The 16342-nt window shown below is 45.5% G+C and overlaps 1 protein-coding gene across 1 annotated transcript; it reads left to right on the top strand.

Annotated features, from left to right (window-relative positions):
- The first annotated feature begins 8352 nt into the window (after positions 1–8352).
- On the top strand, positions 8353–11611 carry LOC116974458 (histone H2A.Z). The gene is made up of 5 exons (XM_033022916.1): positions 8353–8457; positions 8596–8673; positions 8901–9014; positions 10172–10301; positions 11156–11611. The coding sequence occupies exons 1-5, from the start codon at positions 8455–8457 to the stop codon at positions 11215–11217; spliced, it is 387 nt and encodes a 128-aa protein (XP_032878807.1). The 5' UTR covers positions 8353–8454; the 3' UTR covers positions 11218–11611.
- Positions 11612–16342: the final 4731 nt, after the last annotated feature.

The following is a 16342-nucleotide window of genomic DNA, read 5'->3' as shown; positions in this document are numbered from 1 at the left end:
GCAGAGCCCCCAACTGACCGATACTTTCAATCTCGAAACTCGTGGAACTTAGAGACAGCACTCCGCTCTGCAACTGGATTCTCGACTTCCTAACCAACAGACCATAATCAGTAAGAATGGGTAGCAAATCATCCTCTATGATAATCTTCAACACTGGTGCCCCGCAATTATGTGTTCTCAGCCTCCTGAAGTAGAGATGGTCGAAAGCTTCAAGTTCTTAGGAATAAATATTCCAGCAATTTGTCCTGGCCCAGCCACATCGAAGCTATGGCCAAGAAAGCTCACCAACGCCTTTACTTGCTTAGAAGGCTGAGGAAGTTTGGCTCATCCCCTACAACCTTCACCAACTTCTACAGAATCGCCGTAGAAAGCATTTTATCAGGATGTTGTTTATCAGGATCCCAGACCATCACGCAAACCAACCTCCGTTCCACGGACTCCATCTATACTTTGTGCTGCCTTGCCATGGCCACCGGCATAATCAAGGATCCCAGTCTCTCCCTCTCCCCTCTCCCAATAGGCAAGAGGCATAGAAGTTTAAAAACACATACCTCCAGATTCCGTTTCTTCCCAGCTGTTATCAGGTAAATGAACTGTCTTCTCACCAGCTGGAGTGTGGTCCTGACTACCCATCTACCTCGAGACCTTTAAACCATTTTTTAATCAGAATTATTGGACTTCATCTTGCACTAAACGTTATACCCTTTATTCTGTATCTGTACACTATAGATGGCATGATTATGATCATGTATAGTCTTCTTTAAGTGGATAGCATGGAACAAAAAGTTTTTCACTGTATCTTGGCACACATGAGAATAATAAGCTAAACTTTTTTTTCTGCACCCTTTCCAGCTTAACAACATCTTTCCTATAATAGGGTGACTCTCCCACTAGTGGAAACATCCTCTCCACGTTTACTCTATACAGGCCTTTTACTATTCGGTAAGTTTCAATGAGGTGCCCCCTCATCCTTCTCCTCAATTCTTCATATTCGAGAGGTCTGATGGGTAAGGCTGATGAACTCAGGGTGTGGATAGGTACATGTGACTGGAACATTATAACCATTAGGGAAACCTGGCTAAGGGAGGGACAGGATTGGCAGTTTAATATTCCAGGGTACAGGTGCCACGGACGAGACAGAGGTGGGGTTAAAAGAGAAGGGGGAGTTGCTTTATTGATTAAGGAGAATGTCATGGCAGTAGTCTGAGACGACATTACTGATGGTTTGTCCAATGAGGCTATAAGAGTGGAGCCAAGAAATAAAAAAGGGATGATTGTTGGGAGTGTACTATAGGCTCCAAAGTAGTCAATGGGAATTAGAACAACAAATATGCCAACAGAGGCAGCTGCAAGACTTACAAGGTTGTAACTTTCCCAATAAAAACTGGGACTGCCATAGTGCCAGAGGTTAGATGGGGTGTAATTTGTAAAAAAAATATTCAGGAAAGTTTCTTTACGCAATACATAGAAGGAAAAGGGCAAAACTTAACCTACTCTTAGGAAATTGACACGAGCAAACGACTGAAGTGTTGGTGGGCGATCTTTTATGGAACCAGCAAACATACTTCTATTTGGTTTAAAAAGTTATGAAAAGGACAGTGCGGGCCCACAAGTTCTCAATTGGCGCAAGGCCAATTCAGATGGTATTAGACAGGAACTTGTTCAGTCCGAAGAAGGGTCTAGATCTGAAACATCACTTATTCCTTTTCACCAGAGATGCTGCTTGACCCACTGAGTTAATCCAGCTTTTTTGTGTCTGCCTTAGGAACTTGCTAAAGTTGATTGGAGTAGGATGTTTGCGGGCACAGGGACATGGAAAGTGGGATGCTTTAAAAAAAAAGTGATGGTGAGAGTTCAAAGCATGCATGTTCCATTAGAATGAAGGGCAAGGCAGTAAGGAACCATGGTTAAAGATATAAATTGAGGCCCATCAGGTAAAAGGAGGCACAGGCCAGGTGCAGGCAGTTGGATAGGCAGCAAATGTATCCCTGGAGGAATTTAGAGGACTGAGGAGCATACTTAAGAAATAAATCAGGATGGCAAAAAGGGGCAGGAGATAACTGGCAGATAAAATTGAGGAGAATCCAAACAGATTTTTACATACATTAAGGGAAAGAGGTTAACTAGAGTGAGAATAGGGCTCCTTAGAATCCAAAGTAATCATCTGTGGAGCCACAGGTGATGGTAGAGGACCTCAAAGAGTATTTCTTCTTTGTTACTTTGGGGAAAAAACATGAAAACCAAGGATCCTAGGATAGTTGACAGTTAATATTACGGTCAAGGAGGTACTAGATGTCCGAGGCCACATGAAGGAAGATAAATCTCTCAAGCCTGATCAGATATTTTCAAGAACACTGTGTGAAGCTAGAGAATAAATTGAAGGAGCCCTGGCATATATATATGAATCATCATTAGACATGCACGAGGAGCCGGATGACTGGAGGGTGGCTAATGCTTCATCTTCATTTAAGAAAGAAAGTCTGGGAAGTAAAGAGAAATGAGCCTAATATCTACGGTAGGTAGGTCATTGGAGAGGATTCTGAGGGATAAGATATGTATCCATATGGAAAAACAGGCTGATTAGGGATGTACTAGGGATAGTACATGGTTTTGTACATGGGAGATGGTGTCTTATAAAACTGATATTTTTTGACGAGGGCAAGACCTTAGACGTCTGTATGTATTTCACCAAAGCCTTTAATAAAGTTCTGCATGGTAAATTGCCCTGGACGGTTAGATCGCATGGGATCTAGTGAAGCTATCAGAGTAGACACTGAATTGCCCTCATGGAAGGCAGCAGAGGCTGATGGTGGCAGGTGTTTCTTGCACTGAAGGCCATGGATCGCAGCTCTGCCATTGCTGATGTGGTTTAGATCCACGATTTTGTTGAGAATGTACCAGGCATGATTAGTAAGTTTGAAGATGACTATAAAGCAGGTGATATTATAGATCATAAAGATGGTTATCAAATTTGATCAGCTGAGCAATGGCTGAAGAATGGCAAATGGAGTTCAATGCAGATAACTGTGAAGTGTTGCATTTTGGGAAGTTGAACTAAGGCTATCTTCATAGTGAATGGTAGGGCCCTGTGCAGTATTATGGGGCAGAGGGATCTAAGAGTATAAGTACATAGTTCCCTAAAAGTGACATCACAGGTCCATAGGGTGGTCAAGCAGACTTTTGGTACCTTGGTCCTCATCAGTCAGGGTATTGAGTATAAAAGTTGTTACGTTTTGTTACAGTTTTGCATGACGATGGTGAGGCCGCACTTGGAGTACTGGGTTCAGTGTTGGTCACCCTGCAGTAGGAAGGATGTCATTAAGCTTGAAAGATTGCAGGTAAGTTTTACGAGGATGGTGCCAGGACTTTAGGGGCTGAGCTATAGGGAGAGGGTGAGCAGGCTAGGACTTTATTCTTTGGAGCGCAAGAAGCTGAGGGGTGAACTTAAAGAGGTGTAAAAAATAATGAAGGGAATAGTGTGAATGCGCAGTCTTTTACCCAGGGTAGGGGAACCAAAAACAAGAGGATATATGTTTAATGTGAGAGGGACAAAATTTATTATGAGCCTGAGGGTCAACTTTATATTCGGAGGGTAGTGAGGTACATGTGCTGCCAGAGGAGGTCGTTGAAGCAGATGCTATAACAGCATTTAAAAGACACTTGGATAGGTACATGGATAAGATAAAGAGATATGGGCCAAATGCAGGCAAATTAGACTAGCTTAGAAGGGGCATCTTGATCAGCATATACAAGTTGGGCCGAAAGGCCTGTGTCTCAGCCATGATCATATTGAATGGCGGTGCAGGCTTGAAGGGCCGAATGGCCTACTCCTGCACCTAATTTCTATGTTTCTATATGACTTCCTCTGACAGTTCAATCCAATACTCACCACCCATTGGGTAAAAAGCATGTCCATCAGGTTGTCTTCAAATCTTTCTCTTCTCACATTAAATGTCTGCCCACTAATTTTAGATTTTCTACCCTAGAAAAAAAGACTTACTATCTACCTTTTATATCCGCCTCATGATTTTAGAATCATCCTAAAATTCACCCCTCAGCCTCTTTCGCACTAGGGAATACAATCACCCCTGTTGTTGATGTGTATACTACATTTTCACTGGTCTTCTGTGATCACCATGTAAACAGACCATTTCTATATTTCCACATTTTGCAGGGAACATAGTCATACACCATGGAAACAGCTCAACTTGTCACACCGACCAACATGTCCATCAAGATTAACTTTTCATCTTAAGTCTGCATTTCATGCTTTCTGGGATTAATCGTGCTTCCAAGATTTACCTTCCCCACACACTCAATGTTCTTGATGGCTTCAGCACTTTCGATGACCACTAATCTTCCAATCCCATTTTGTTGCCAATGTCAAAAATTCGAATGAAGTCTTTTACTTAATGTACAGACAAATACACTTCAGACACAAGTAGCTCAAACAAGTTATAAAAAGTTTATTCAAAGATTTTACTCAGTCTATCTCTGTATATAGTCTTACATACGCAACATATACATTTTTATGATGGCAAAATAAAATTCATTCCACAACAAATTAAGAGTTTTTAAAGTAAATGGACACACATGAGTATCTGGAGTAAAACACAAAATGCTGGTGGAAGACAGACACAATTTGCTGGAGTGCCTCAGCGGGTCAGACAGCATCAGTGGGCCCAACTTGCCCACCGCCGTCAGACTCGCTCCACAGGGCACCGCAGCCTACGGAAAAGCCGATGTAGAGCGAGTGGTCAAAGACCTGGTAGTCTCGTCAAAGCCCCGAGATTGAGTCAGGCCGAGGTCGAGGTCGGGTTGGGCCGAGGACGAGGTCGGGATGGGTTAAAGTTGAAGACCTGAGGTCGAGTTGGAGTCCCCGTGGACGAGGTCGGAGCCTCGAACGGAGTTGGGCCAAGGACAGGTTCAAGCCGAAGTGGACGGCCTGTGCCCCAAGAACAAAGGGAGCCGGCATGGGGGGGGGGTGGTGAGAACAAATGGAGAGCTGGCATGGAGGGGGCGAGAACAAAGGGGGACCTGGTGGGGGGATGGGGGACGGGATGAGTACTTTATGTAACTTTGTCAGCGTCTTTGTGGCGACTCTTTTGTGTACCTTGTATGTAAAAACAATGAATTTCACTGCACCTAGCTCGGAACAAGTGCCAATAAAGTATCATCATCATCATCCCTGGAGAAAAGAAATAGGTTGAGACCCATCTTCAGACTTGAGTCGGGAGAGGGAAAGAAGAGGTATGAAAAGGTACAGAACAAATCAGAGCTGGCACAGATGTGCAAAGAGCCCACAACAGTCCATTGTTGGCTGTGGAGGAGGTGTTAATGAGGTGATACGGACAGTGAAACTAGCAGGAACTCAGCGGGTCAGGCAACATGTGGAGGGAATGGACAATGTTATGGGCCCGGCTAACACTTCAGATCTGGGGAGTCTAAAGAAAGGTCCTGAACTGAAACCACTTCTGTCCATTTCCACCAATGATACTGCCTGACCCTCAGAGTTCCACCAGCAGTTTTCCAGCATCTGCAGTTTCTTGTGTTTCTATTTTGGGAGCAACTGACTGCATGTGCTCTAAATGATAAAGGTCATCTCTGTTTAGAAATAATTGGTTACATTGAACGTTAAAGATGCTTCAGGAATGCAACTTTTCTTCATTTCCCTTGCTTTTAATTCAGTTTACCTCTGCAACAATCCCAAAATAAATTACAGGGCTGCCAACTTTCACGCATTGAGCGTGAGAGTCACTTATTTGACAAAATTCTCACGCTCTCACCCTGATCACAAATTTCTCACGCTCAAAAATCTGCAGATGCTGGAAGTTCAAAATAAAGCAACAATTGTGTGAGAGGTGAGTAAAAACCATGAGGGGAATATATGAGGTGAATGCATAGTCTTTTTCCCGGGACATGTGATTCAAGAACTAGAGGGCATTGGTTTAAAGCAGGGCTGTCAAACTACCGGCCCGCGGGATGATTTGGTGGAAAAAAAAAGTAGTTTAGTTTCTCCCGTGCAGATGGTGTGATACGTGAGACACAGCGGTGGTCCCAGCACCAACCCCCACCCCCCCCCCCCTCCCCTGACCCTCCTGAGGCACCACTCACACCTCGCACCCTCACCTCCAGTGGCTCTTTGTCCGTTGGTCGCACTATCCACGCCGCATGGAATTCTAACCCCGGCCCGGAGACAGGAGCGGACCAGGTGAGTGGAGGCGTCGGTGCCGCCTCCGGAGCCGCGGGGATGAATCTCGGGCTAAGGCTCTGCTCCGATGCCCGACCCCCGGGTCACTGACCCTCACCTCCTCCGGGCCCCAGCTGGACACAGAGCACCTGGGCCGGCCCGTATTCCCGGGGAGGGGGGAGAGGGAATCACTTCCCGGGCATCGCCAAGTCTCCACTCACTCCGGGTGTTGTCACCACTTCACTGACACACACTCTCACACACAACCTAACACACACTGACACACACACTGGCGCACACACACAAGGTTTAAAGGGATATGGGAAAAAGGCGGATAAATGGGACTAGTTTAGATGGGGCATCTTGATCTTCATGAACACCTTGGGATGTCGGGCCTGTTTCCATGCTGTAAGACTGTGACACATTGTAGAAAGGGTGGAATTGCTCTGGAGAGGATCCAGCGACGATTTATGAAGATGATGGCAGGGCTGGAATTTTTATTTCACTTTGAAGAAAGATTTGATAACTGGGATTGTATTCTCTGCAGCAAAGGAGGTGAAGAAAAGACTTAGTTGAGGGGAATAATATGAGAATAGGACCTGTTTCGCTTAACAAAGAGTGTAGGAAGGAACTGCAGATGATGGTTTAAACTGAAGATAGACACTAAAAACAAGAAAACTCAGCAGGACAGACAGCATCTCTGGAGAGAAAGAATGGGTGATGTTTCGGGTCGAGACCTTCAGACGGAAGAGGTTGAAAACCAGCCATAAAACACAATGACTCGAGATGTGTGTTATCCAACTAAGGGCAGAAATCAGAATCATGTGTTCATCTTTATTGATGTGACACCATAATAAATATATTACAGAAAAAATAATATAATGGGGTGGCACGGTGGCGCAGCAGTAGAGTTACTGCCTTACTGCCACATGGGTTTTCCCTGGATATTCCGGTTTCTCCCACATCCAAAAGAAGGATGGGCTTCTGTAAATTGTCCCTGGCATGCAGGATGGAACTGGTGTATGGTAGATTGCTGGTCGGTGTGGACTTGGTGGGCTGAAGGGTCTGTTTCCATACATATGTTTTACATATATATCTTAATTTCACTTAATTGAATAAGTGGCATTATTTTCATCTTGGTTTTATAGGTAAAGGGTAAGGTTGCCTTGTTTCTCTGTTTTTTCTCTATATATATGCATAACAGCATGAATTATAATCTGATTTCCATACATGAATATAGTCATTCATGTGCTGCACCTGTTGATCAGAGCCTGGCTCTACTGTGGAATGTAATTAGGAATGTAATTTAGCCTAACCTTATTCATACCTAATCCAATTTAAAGCATAAATGTTGCATTCAAGTGTAAGTTGCCACAGTAAGCACCAGATTGCACAATTTCACGCTGAAAATGCGAAAGCTCCCCCCCTCCCACACCCTTCCCCCCTCGGTCGCTACGCTCCGTCACAATTTATCACTCTCAACCAAAGATACACTCCTCTAGGGTACACAAAATTGCTGGGGAAACTCAGCGGGTGCAGCAGCATCTATGGAGCGAAGGAAATAGGCGACGTTTTGGGCCGAAACCCTTCTTCAGCTGCACCCGCTGAGTTTCCCCAGCAATTTTGTGTACCTTCGATATTCCAGCATCTGCAGTTCCCTTTTGATACACTCCTCTAGTATCTTTGCTCTCAACCCTCACTCAATGTTGGCAGCCTTGAAATTAAATGTTCTTTTATTTTCTTGCCACTGCAAGATTTCCAAGGGAAAAGTCTCCACAAGATTGGCAGCGTGTTTTATGGTCTTATCTTTGAACAGATATTGCGTGCAAAGCAATAATTTGCAAATTGGACAAGAAGTTCTACATTTTGACTGCTTTTGCAAATTGTTTTCGCGTTCTCTCCTATTTTCACAGTATTCTTCGCCCCGGTAACGTTCCCATTCAATTCGCATATTTGCAATCCGATGCACGCAATGATCTGCGGGTGGGTAATGCAATTTTGTTGGTAAAGCGCCGATTGCATTAAATTTGCTGCAGCAGTTTCTTTACATTTACACGCACACACTCTGTAGGCCCAGGGAGAAGAGGGCTTGGCGCGCATCGCCACGTGCGCTGGGCCCGCGTCGTGACGTAGTACGCCACATCTTCGCGCGTCATATGCGTCCCGCCCCGCTCGGGGCTGGGTATAAATAGGGCGGGCGGCGCAGAGGCGGGAGCGCAGAGCGTTTGAAAATAAACCGGCGGAGCGCGGCCTGACACGCGGCAATGGTGAGCGCGCTGGGTCGTGGGCCGTGTCTCCCTCTGACCAAGAGAATGGAGACTTAAAAACCACCTCTCCGCGCTTCTGTGTGTTCATCCTATCTTTAATAACTGACGGGTTTTTTTCCTCCTTTTTTGCTTCGGCAGGCTGGCGGAAAAGCGGGTAAAGATTCGGGCAAGGCGAAAACTAAAGCGGTTTCCCGCTCGCAGCGAGCCGGGCTGCAGGTGAGTGGCAGGCGCCGCGCGGCGCTCACTCCGTCACCGGGCGGGGGGGGGGGCGGGCGGAATGGCAGTGGGTTGAGCGGGCGGGCGGGCGCCGCCCACCAAACTATTCATCGGCGTAGGAGAAGCCTGGCGCGCGTCCTTTCCGTCCACACGCGCGGGCGGGAGGGGCGGAGTTAGCGGCGGATAAATCTCTTGGTTCACGCTCGCTCTCTTTCTACCCGCCCCAGTTTCCGGTCGGTCGGATCCACCGGCACCTGAAGTCGAGGACGACGAGTCACGGGCGGGTGGGAGCGACGGCGGCCGTTTACAGCGCGGCCATCCTCGAGTACCTGACCGCCGAGGTGAGTCCGGCTCTTGTAGGGACGGGGGGGCGGCGACGGGCAACGGCCAGGTCTGACCGGGGCGGGGGGAGGTCTCTCTTTTCACCGTGAGGAGAGATCAGGGTAAAGGACGTTTAAGTGAATTGGAGAGACGGAGTGGCTGAGTGACCTGCTCATGGGGGGACGGGGACGGTGTGGGGCATCTGACCTGAGGTGCAAATGCTGCAGGGATGAGGGAGCGTCCAGCATCGTGGAGGAGTCTGGTGTGTGGAAGGTCGTCCCTCCCTGTGGATGGGGAGGGGAGTGAGTGGGTGGAGGTTGCCCTGGAGGGAGGGGTGATCTGTTCTCCCAGGGTTGTTAATTGATGAGGGAAAAGATTAAGTACTTGCAACCTCAATCCTATTGAATGTTGGGGCCTGGTGACAGAGACCCAGGTTTGATCCTGATCTCTGGTGTTATCTGTGTAGAGTTTGCACAAACTCCCTATGACCATGTGGGTTTGTAGATTAATTGGCCTTTAAATTGTCTGTGTGGATGTCAAAGTGGGATAACAGAACTAGTGTGAATAGGCAATTGATGTTGGCTACGGATCTGGTGGACTGAAGGACCTGTTTCCATGCAATATCCTGTCGAAGGGTCCTGGCTCCAAATGTCACCTGTCCATTCCTTCAGATGCTGCCTGACCAGCTGAGTTCCTCTAGCACTGTTTTGCTCAAGATTCCAGCATCTGAATTTTCTTGCCCCTATTTCATCACACTATGGATTAGATGCTGATATACGATTGTAAATGCTGGAATTCTGACCAAAGTACAGATACCAAATGTCATCTTGGTGAGACCTCTTGATTAAAGGGAGGGACTGTGAGGGTTCATGGGATAGTCTGCGAAGAGATGAGGAATTCCCTCTCATTTACAATTTCACAAGCTCCATTTTCTGTGAAGTACTTGGCCCACCGTAATGGATCCCCACCCCTCGGTCGAATCAGGCTGAAGGATCCTGACCCAAAATATCGTGTTCATTTCCTCCCCAGATTCTGCCTGACCTGCTGAGTTCCTCTAGCAATTCGCCTTGTATTTTGGGCACCGTTACATCAGGCTCTTCAGCACAATTTCTAGTTTGACTGGATGGAGTTTGGAGATTGGTATTTTTATGCCTGTTTAATTTATCTATCTCCCCAGGTGCTGGAGCTTGCAGGAAATGCATCCAAAGACTTGAAGGTGAAGCGCATCACCCCTCGCCACTTGCAGCTTGCAATCAGAGGAGATGAGGAGTTGGACTCTTTAATCAAGGCCACCATTGCAGGGGGTGGTAAGTACCTCATTGCAGTATGAGTCCTAGCTACATACTGTTTGCACTGTAGAAATTAAGCTGATTTTACTGTTCACAGTGCAAATTGCCCTGATATAAATGTCTCTGTTAACCTAATTTGGGGACCACTTGTATTGTATTTGGGCAAAAAAAACAAACTGATCTGCATGTCCCCATGTTGGCTTGGTGGAAAAGTCAGCCAGCCTTTCAGTAGGAGAATGATAGGCAATTGATGCAACATTAGTGCAGCTGCAAGACAATTCAATGTGGCTGAGTTTACTGCTCTAGAAGCATTGACATAAACTTGTAGCAATAGTAATAATAATAATAATGGATGGGATTTATATACCGCCTTTCTAGATACTCAAGGCGCTTTACATCGCATTATTCATTCACTCCTCAGTCACACTCGGTGGTGGTGGTAAGCTACTTCTGTAGCCACAGCTGCCCTGGGGCAGACTGACGGAAGCGTGGCTGCTAATCTGCGCCTACGGCCCCTCCGACCACCACCAGTCACTCACACACATTCATACACAGGCAAAGGTGGGTGAAGTGTCTTGCCCAAGGACACAACGACAGTATGCACTCCGAGCGGGATTCGAACCGGCTACCTTCCGGTCGCCAGCCGAACACTTAGCCCACTGCGCCATCTGTCGTCCCGTTGCACAGTTGCACTGTATACTTTTGACATTTATGTGCACATGAAAAGTTTGAAGAGATATGGGTCAGATGTGGGCAAACGGGACTGGCATAGATCAGCAAGAATGAATTCGGCATTCGGCCTGTTTTTGTGCAGTATGACTAATGCTATTTGTTTGGTGCTGTGGTGCCTCATTCACTTGTTTCTTTTCCAGGTGTAATTCCACACATCCACAAATCTCTAATTGGCAAGAAGGGACAGCAGAAGACTGTTTGACGATCAAATGCCATTTTAATTTTTTAGTTCATTATCTCAGGGTTCCATCTCTGTTTAATCAGCTGCAGAAATTTTGGAGGATCTGGCAGGAAAGACACTGGACTTCTGAAATGTGATTAGAAAACTTTATCTCCATATATGGGGGGAGGGGTCATTTTAAAATAACGCTTAACAGTAATAGTTCCCTGTGCTTTGGTATTGGGAAGCAAAGTATTCTGTGAAACTGAGCAAGCTGGAGATATTCTCTAGTGTAAGAGGCCCTAATGTAATGTTTAAATGCAGGAAAAGCTAATTGCTTGTATAACTTTTATTTTTGGAGTGAAATTGAATATGGATGGGTTGTCTGACTGTACTTTGGGTGAAGTTTTCAATAAAATGCATTAAAAAAAAAAAAGCATCCTATATGGTGATCCCTTTGGAAGGAGAGTTGAAGTTCCTTGAACTGCAGCAATTGTGTGACTGTCTTTACATGGAATATATTGAATGCCCATAGCTAAACAGTTGATGAAGCACTGCAGTCTGTTCTGAAGGAACTGGAGGGTCATTTCAGTTCCTGGATTTCCTGGTTGGTATGGTGTAAAATTCTGCTGTTCTTGCCCTATGGCACATACTGTGTTTTGAATTGCTATTTAAATAAGCAATCCTAAACTAAGATGCTGCAGTGAGGCAATGACAATTACGAGTGACTTGAGTTAATATGCTTGAATACATGGGATCTAAGAGCAGAGTTGTTTAACTCCCATGTTTAGCCTACTATAACTCGGTGACCAATAGCAAACTAGAGCAAGGTGCTGGAGTAACAAACCAGGCAGCATCTCTGGAGGCCATAGGTTGGTGATATTTTGGGTTGGGTTCCATTTACTGTCACGTGTACATTAAAAAGCTTTTGTTTACTTAATACATTCAATCAACACAGATATTAAACATGAATGCAATCAAGCCAAACAGTACAACAGTGCGGAGATAAAATACCATAATGCAAGATAGTTATCAATATTTAGCATGTAATAGTTAGAAGAAAATGTCCAATGTCTGCAAGGGGGTAGGTTAGAAAAACAGGAGTATACGCTAGCTTATGGAAGACTAGAGTATGAAGGGACAAAGCTGTTCCACAGTGTGGTGGTAAATGCTTTCAAGCTTTTGTATTTCACTGCCTGAGGGGAGAAGGGAATGACCAGGGAGGGGAAGAAGTTGCTTTCTTGAGGCTGCGTGAAGTGTTGGAGTGGGATGTCTGGTCTGATGGACTGGGCTACATCTAAACTCTAATTTCTTGCAATCTTGGGCTGAGCTGTTTCCATAGCAAACTGCAATGCTGCTTGACTGCTTTCTATGGTACATTTGTAGTAGTTTATGAGATGTTGGAGACATGAATTTTCTCAGTCTCCTGATGTAGCTAAGGCAGTGATGTGCTTTTTGGCTGTTTTATATACCTTTGTTAAGTTGCTGTACCTCTGCTCCAGCGAAAACAAACTATTTCTATCCAGGACTCTCCTCCACATTGCAGTGTAATCATTCCTGTTTGGTGACCTGAATGCATACAATACTTAACAGGGTTCGAAATTAACGGTTGCCCGGGTGCCACTGACCACTCAAAGCACCGCCGGGCAACCTAAACACCGAGTAATTTTGCCCGGCTTGGCAACCAGATACTGGTTTGTACCGAAGATAGACACAAAAAACGAGTAATTCCGCGGGTCAGGCAGCATCTATGGAGAAAAGGAACGCGACGTTTTGTGTCAGCGGTGACTGTTGTATTGCGTGGGAAATATACTAGGAGCAGGGTGAGGAAGGGTCGGGGCGAATGACGGGCCCCGAAACAAACCCTCTTCCTCCTCCCGCCCGCCCTGATAGCGGCCGCTGCCTGCAAACCCGCTAACGGCGCACTTTCAAAACAAACATTTGGCGAGACGTTCCCAACAGCCAAGGCAGCGGGGCGATGTCCGAGGAGCGCGGACCTTCCTTCCTCCCCACCTCGCCCCCCTCTCTTGTACGCCTCCTCCACCCACTACCCTTATCCTGGGACCCCTTCTCTCCATCCCGCACTGATCCCCATTCCCGACTCTATTCAGTCCTCACTGACATCCCCTGTACTCATCTCCCCCCACCCCCCCCCCCAATCTATTCTCCTGCCACCCCCACCATCCATCTTACACTGGTTCCCCAATTCATCCTGTACTGATTCCCCATCCATCCTGTACTAATCCACGCATTCATCCCGTACTGACCCACCCTCCATTTACCCTGCACCTTCCCCTCATTCATCCTGTAGTGATCCCCATTCATCCTGCACAGACCCACCGATCCACACTGTACTGACCCCCCCCCCCCCCCCCCCCCCCCCCAAAGTACTGATCATCCCATTCAAGAAGAATGGGGGGAACTGTGAAGAAGGGTCTCGAACCGAAACGTTGCCTATTTCCTTCGCTCCATAGATGCTGCCTCACCCACTGAGTTTCTCCAGCACTTTTGTCTACCCCCATCCATCCCGTACTGAACCCCCCCCCATTCAACACCACTGACATCCCCCGTGCTCTCTCCTCACAATTTTACCTACTCCAACCAACACGCACTAATTCACCTGCCTCAATCCATCCATTCTTCACCGACTGCCTTCTTCCACCCCGCACTGATTCACACACCGCCCTCCCTGACCCTATTGTCCTGGGAATGTCTTCAGAGCGAACATTGACTATGCTTGATAACGGAATGCAATCAAATGTGTTTTAATTCCCAATGTTATTATTTGTTTTAATCCATAAAGATGGATTAATTAAATTGTGAACACGTGGAACATTAAAACCGCAGTGTTCGATTGTCACTGCTGCAGTTGACACGTTATTACAGAATTCATTTTAACGGCAAATCATTGCTCTTAATATGGATCAGTACTGTAGTTATTTAATGAGCAACATTCACAACTATACGTACGCATATATGTTACCATGGTCCACGATTTATTGACACAGGTTGATCATACGCTGAATAATCCAACCATATTTTTGTTTGGAAGTGGAAAGAACTAATAGAAATTGCATTAATTGCAATGTGTAAAAAGAGTTGAGATACTGTCTTATAATTTTGCTGCATGTCATTGTGGGATATATCATGTCTTGATTGGTGAATATGTTTAGTTTGTGACTTTATTTGAAGCAGAAATAATATGTGAATGCTTCATTGAGTATAATTCCAACTGGTAACTACGCACTTCGTCCGAGCACGCGTCATGCAAGCCATCTACCTGACTACCTAAACTGTCATTTGGCAACCTAAAAAGCTGCCAAGGCTGGCAACAGGGAAAAAAAGTTACGCGAGAGCCCTGCTTAAGAGGCTTAGGGTCTGAAGGGACCCAAACCAAATTGGGTGGAGCTGCTGCATTACAGCACCATAGACTTGTGTTCAAACCTGATTATTGTTTAAACCTCAATTTTCTGCACATCCATGTGTCTTATCTAAAAGCCTCTTGTATCTGCCTCGATACCATCTCTGGCAGCTTGTTCCAGGTACCCATGACTCTGTACAACAAAAAAACATACTCCCCGCACATCTTTAAACTTTGCCCCTCGCCACAAAGCTATGCTCTCTTGTCTTTGATATTTCCACCCTGGGGTAAAGGTTCCAACAGTCTACCTTATCTATGCGACTCATAATTTTATACACTTCTATCTGGTCTCCCCTCAGCCTATGACACTCCAGTGAAATGAACGTGGGTCTGGGGGAGGGGGGGGGGGGGGAATGGAGGGAAAAAATTAGTATACTTCCATTGTTTTCTGCAAGGAATGTTTCATATACTTGTTATGTTCAAGCCTTGTCAAGAGGGCAAATTGACTATAGTTTTGGTCCATCACTGCCCTTTCGTGTTTGACCTGTTGAGTTGAGGGCCTGAGCTATAGGGAGATGTTGGGGAGGCTAAGACTTTATTCCTGGGAGTGCAAGAGGATGAGTGGTAATCTTAGAAATGATGAGGGAAATAAATAGGGTTGATGCAGTGTCTTGACCCAGAATAGAAGAATCAAGAGCCAGAGGGATGGGTTGAAGGTGGGGGGGAAGATTTAATAGAAATCTGAGGAGCTGCTTTTCCACACAGGGTGATGGATATAAGGAATGAGCCACCAGAGGAGGTATTTGAGGCAGGTGATATAACAACATTTAAAAGAGACATGGACATGAAAGGTTTAGATGGATATGGGCCATATGCAAGTGTCGGGATTAGTTTATTTGTGGCATATTGGTCAGCATGGATGAGTTGGGTTAAAGGGCAAATTTCTACTATGATTCTAGTCTCCTAATTGTTATAAATTTCTGTGCTGTATGACTGAGTTTATGCTGATTATTAGAGCCAGGATGTTTAGGCGCTAAAAATCTGCAATAGGCAGGCAAAAAGGCATAATAAAATTACGAAAAAGGCATTTATTTCCACCACCAAAATATGGTTAAAAATGATAATTATAAAGATATACTACATTAAATGACAAAAGTTGTCTGGTTGCACATAATCACTAGCATTTTTTTCAAATTATCTGGTGTTAAACAATGTCAGACAAAATATGCTTCAGTTGTGAAAAACATATTTCTACCCAGCTGAGGTCACTGGTGCATACCCGAAACAAGCTGCAATATTCATGTTGATATCTTGTGCATAACAACTACCTTTGAGAACTTCAGCGATGTTTTGTATTTCTTCAAGATCTTTGTTAGCTGAAATCACTCACATTTTCCTTGTATGTCTTTACCTACATCACCAGGAACTTTACGAATATCGTCAGTTACTTTGTTGAAAACCTGCAAGTTATTTACTAATGTTACGCCACGTTCCTCAAAGGAAGTGATAGCTTGTAGGAGGTTTGCAAAATTGGAAGCCATAAACACAAGATCGCGGTAGAGGGATTTTTTCTGCATGATTTCACTGGCAATCCTGACTGCAGCAGATTCTTCTTCAAAACGGTTAACAATTTATTTTACTTTCCAAAATTTGCAGCATAGTAGAGTACAGCAGAAAGCCATGTACCCGACCTAGTCAAAACGGGCTGAGGAGGTAGCGGGATTTCGGGTGACATTGGGCGATTGACATTTGGAAACAAGCTACGTGTGTGCTCGGCAATTCTATGAAGTCCTTGAGCTAAGCATA

The sequence above is a fragment of the Amblyraja radiata genome, chromosome 1, assembly GCF_010909765.2.
Source record: "Amblyraja radiata isolate CabotCenter1 chromosome 1, sAmbRad1.1.pri, whole genome shotgun sequence".
NCBI lineage: Eukaryota > Metazoa > Chordata > Chondrichthyes > Rajiformes > Rajidae > Amblyraja > Amblyraja radiata.
The sequence above is the reverse complement of the archived record's forward strand: the minus strand, read 5'-3'. Positions and strand labels throughout refer to the sequence as shown.

Excerpts from the sequence above, each read along its gene's own strand:
- LOC116974458 (XM_033022916.1), top strand. Across the intron at positions 8,674-8,900 it reads CGCAGCGAGCCGGGCTGCAG|TTTCCGGTCGGTCGGATCCA; the intron begins GTGAGTGGCAGG and ends TACCCGCCCCAG. Across the intron at positions 9,015-10,171 it reads TCGAGTACCTGACCGCCGAG|GTGCTGGAGCTTGCAGGAAA; the intron begins GTGAGTCCGGCT and ends CTATCTCCCCAG.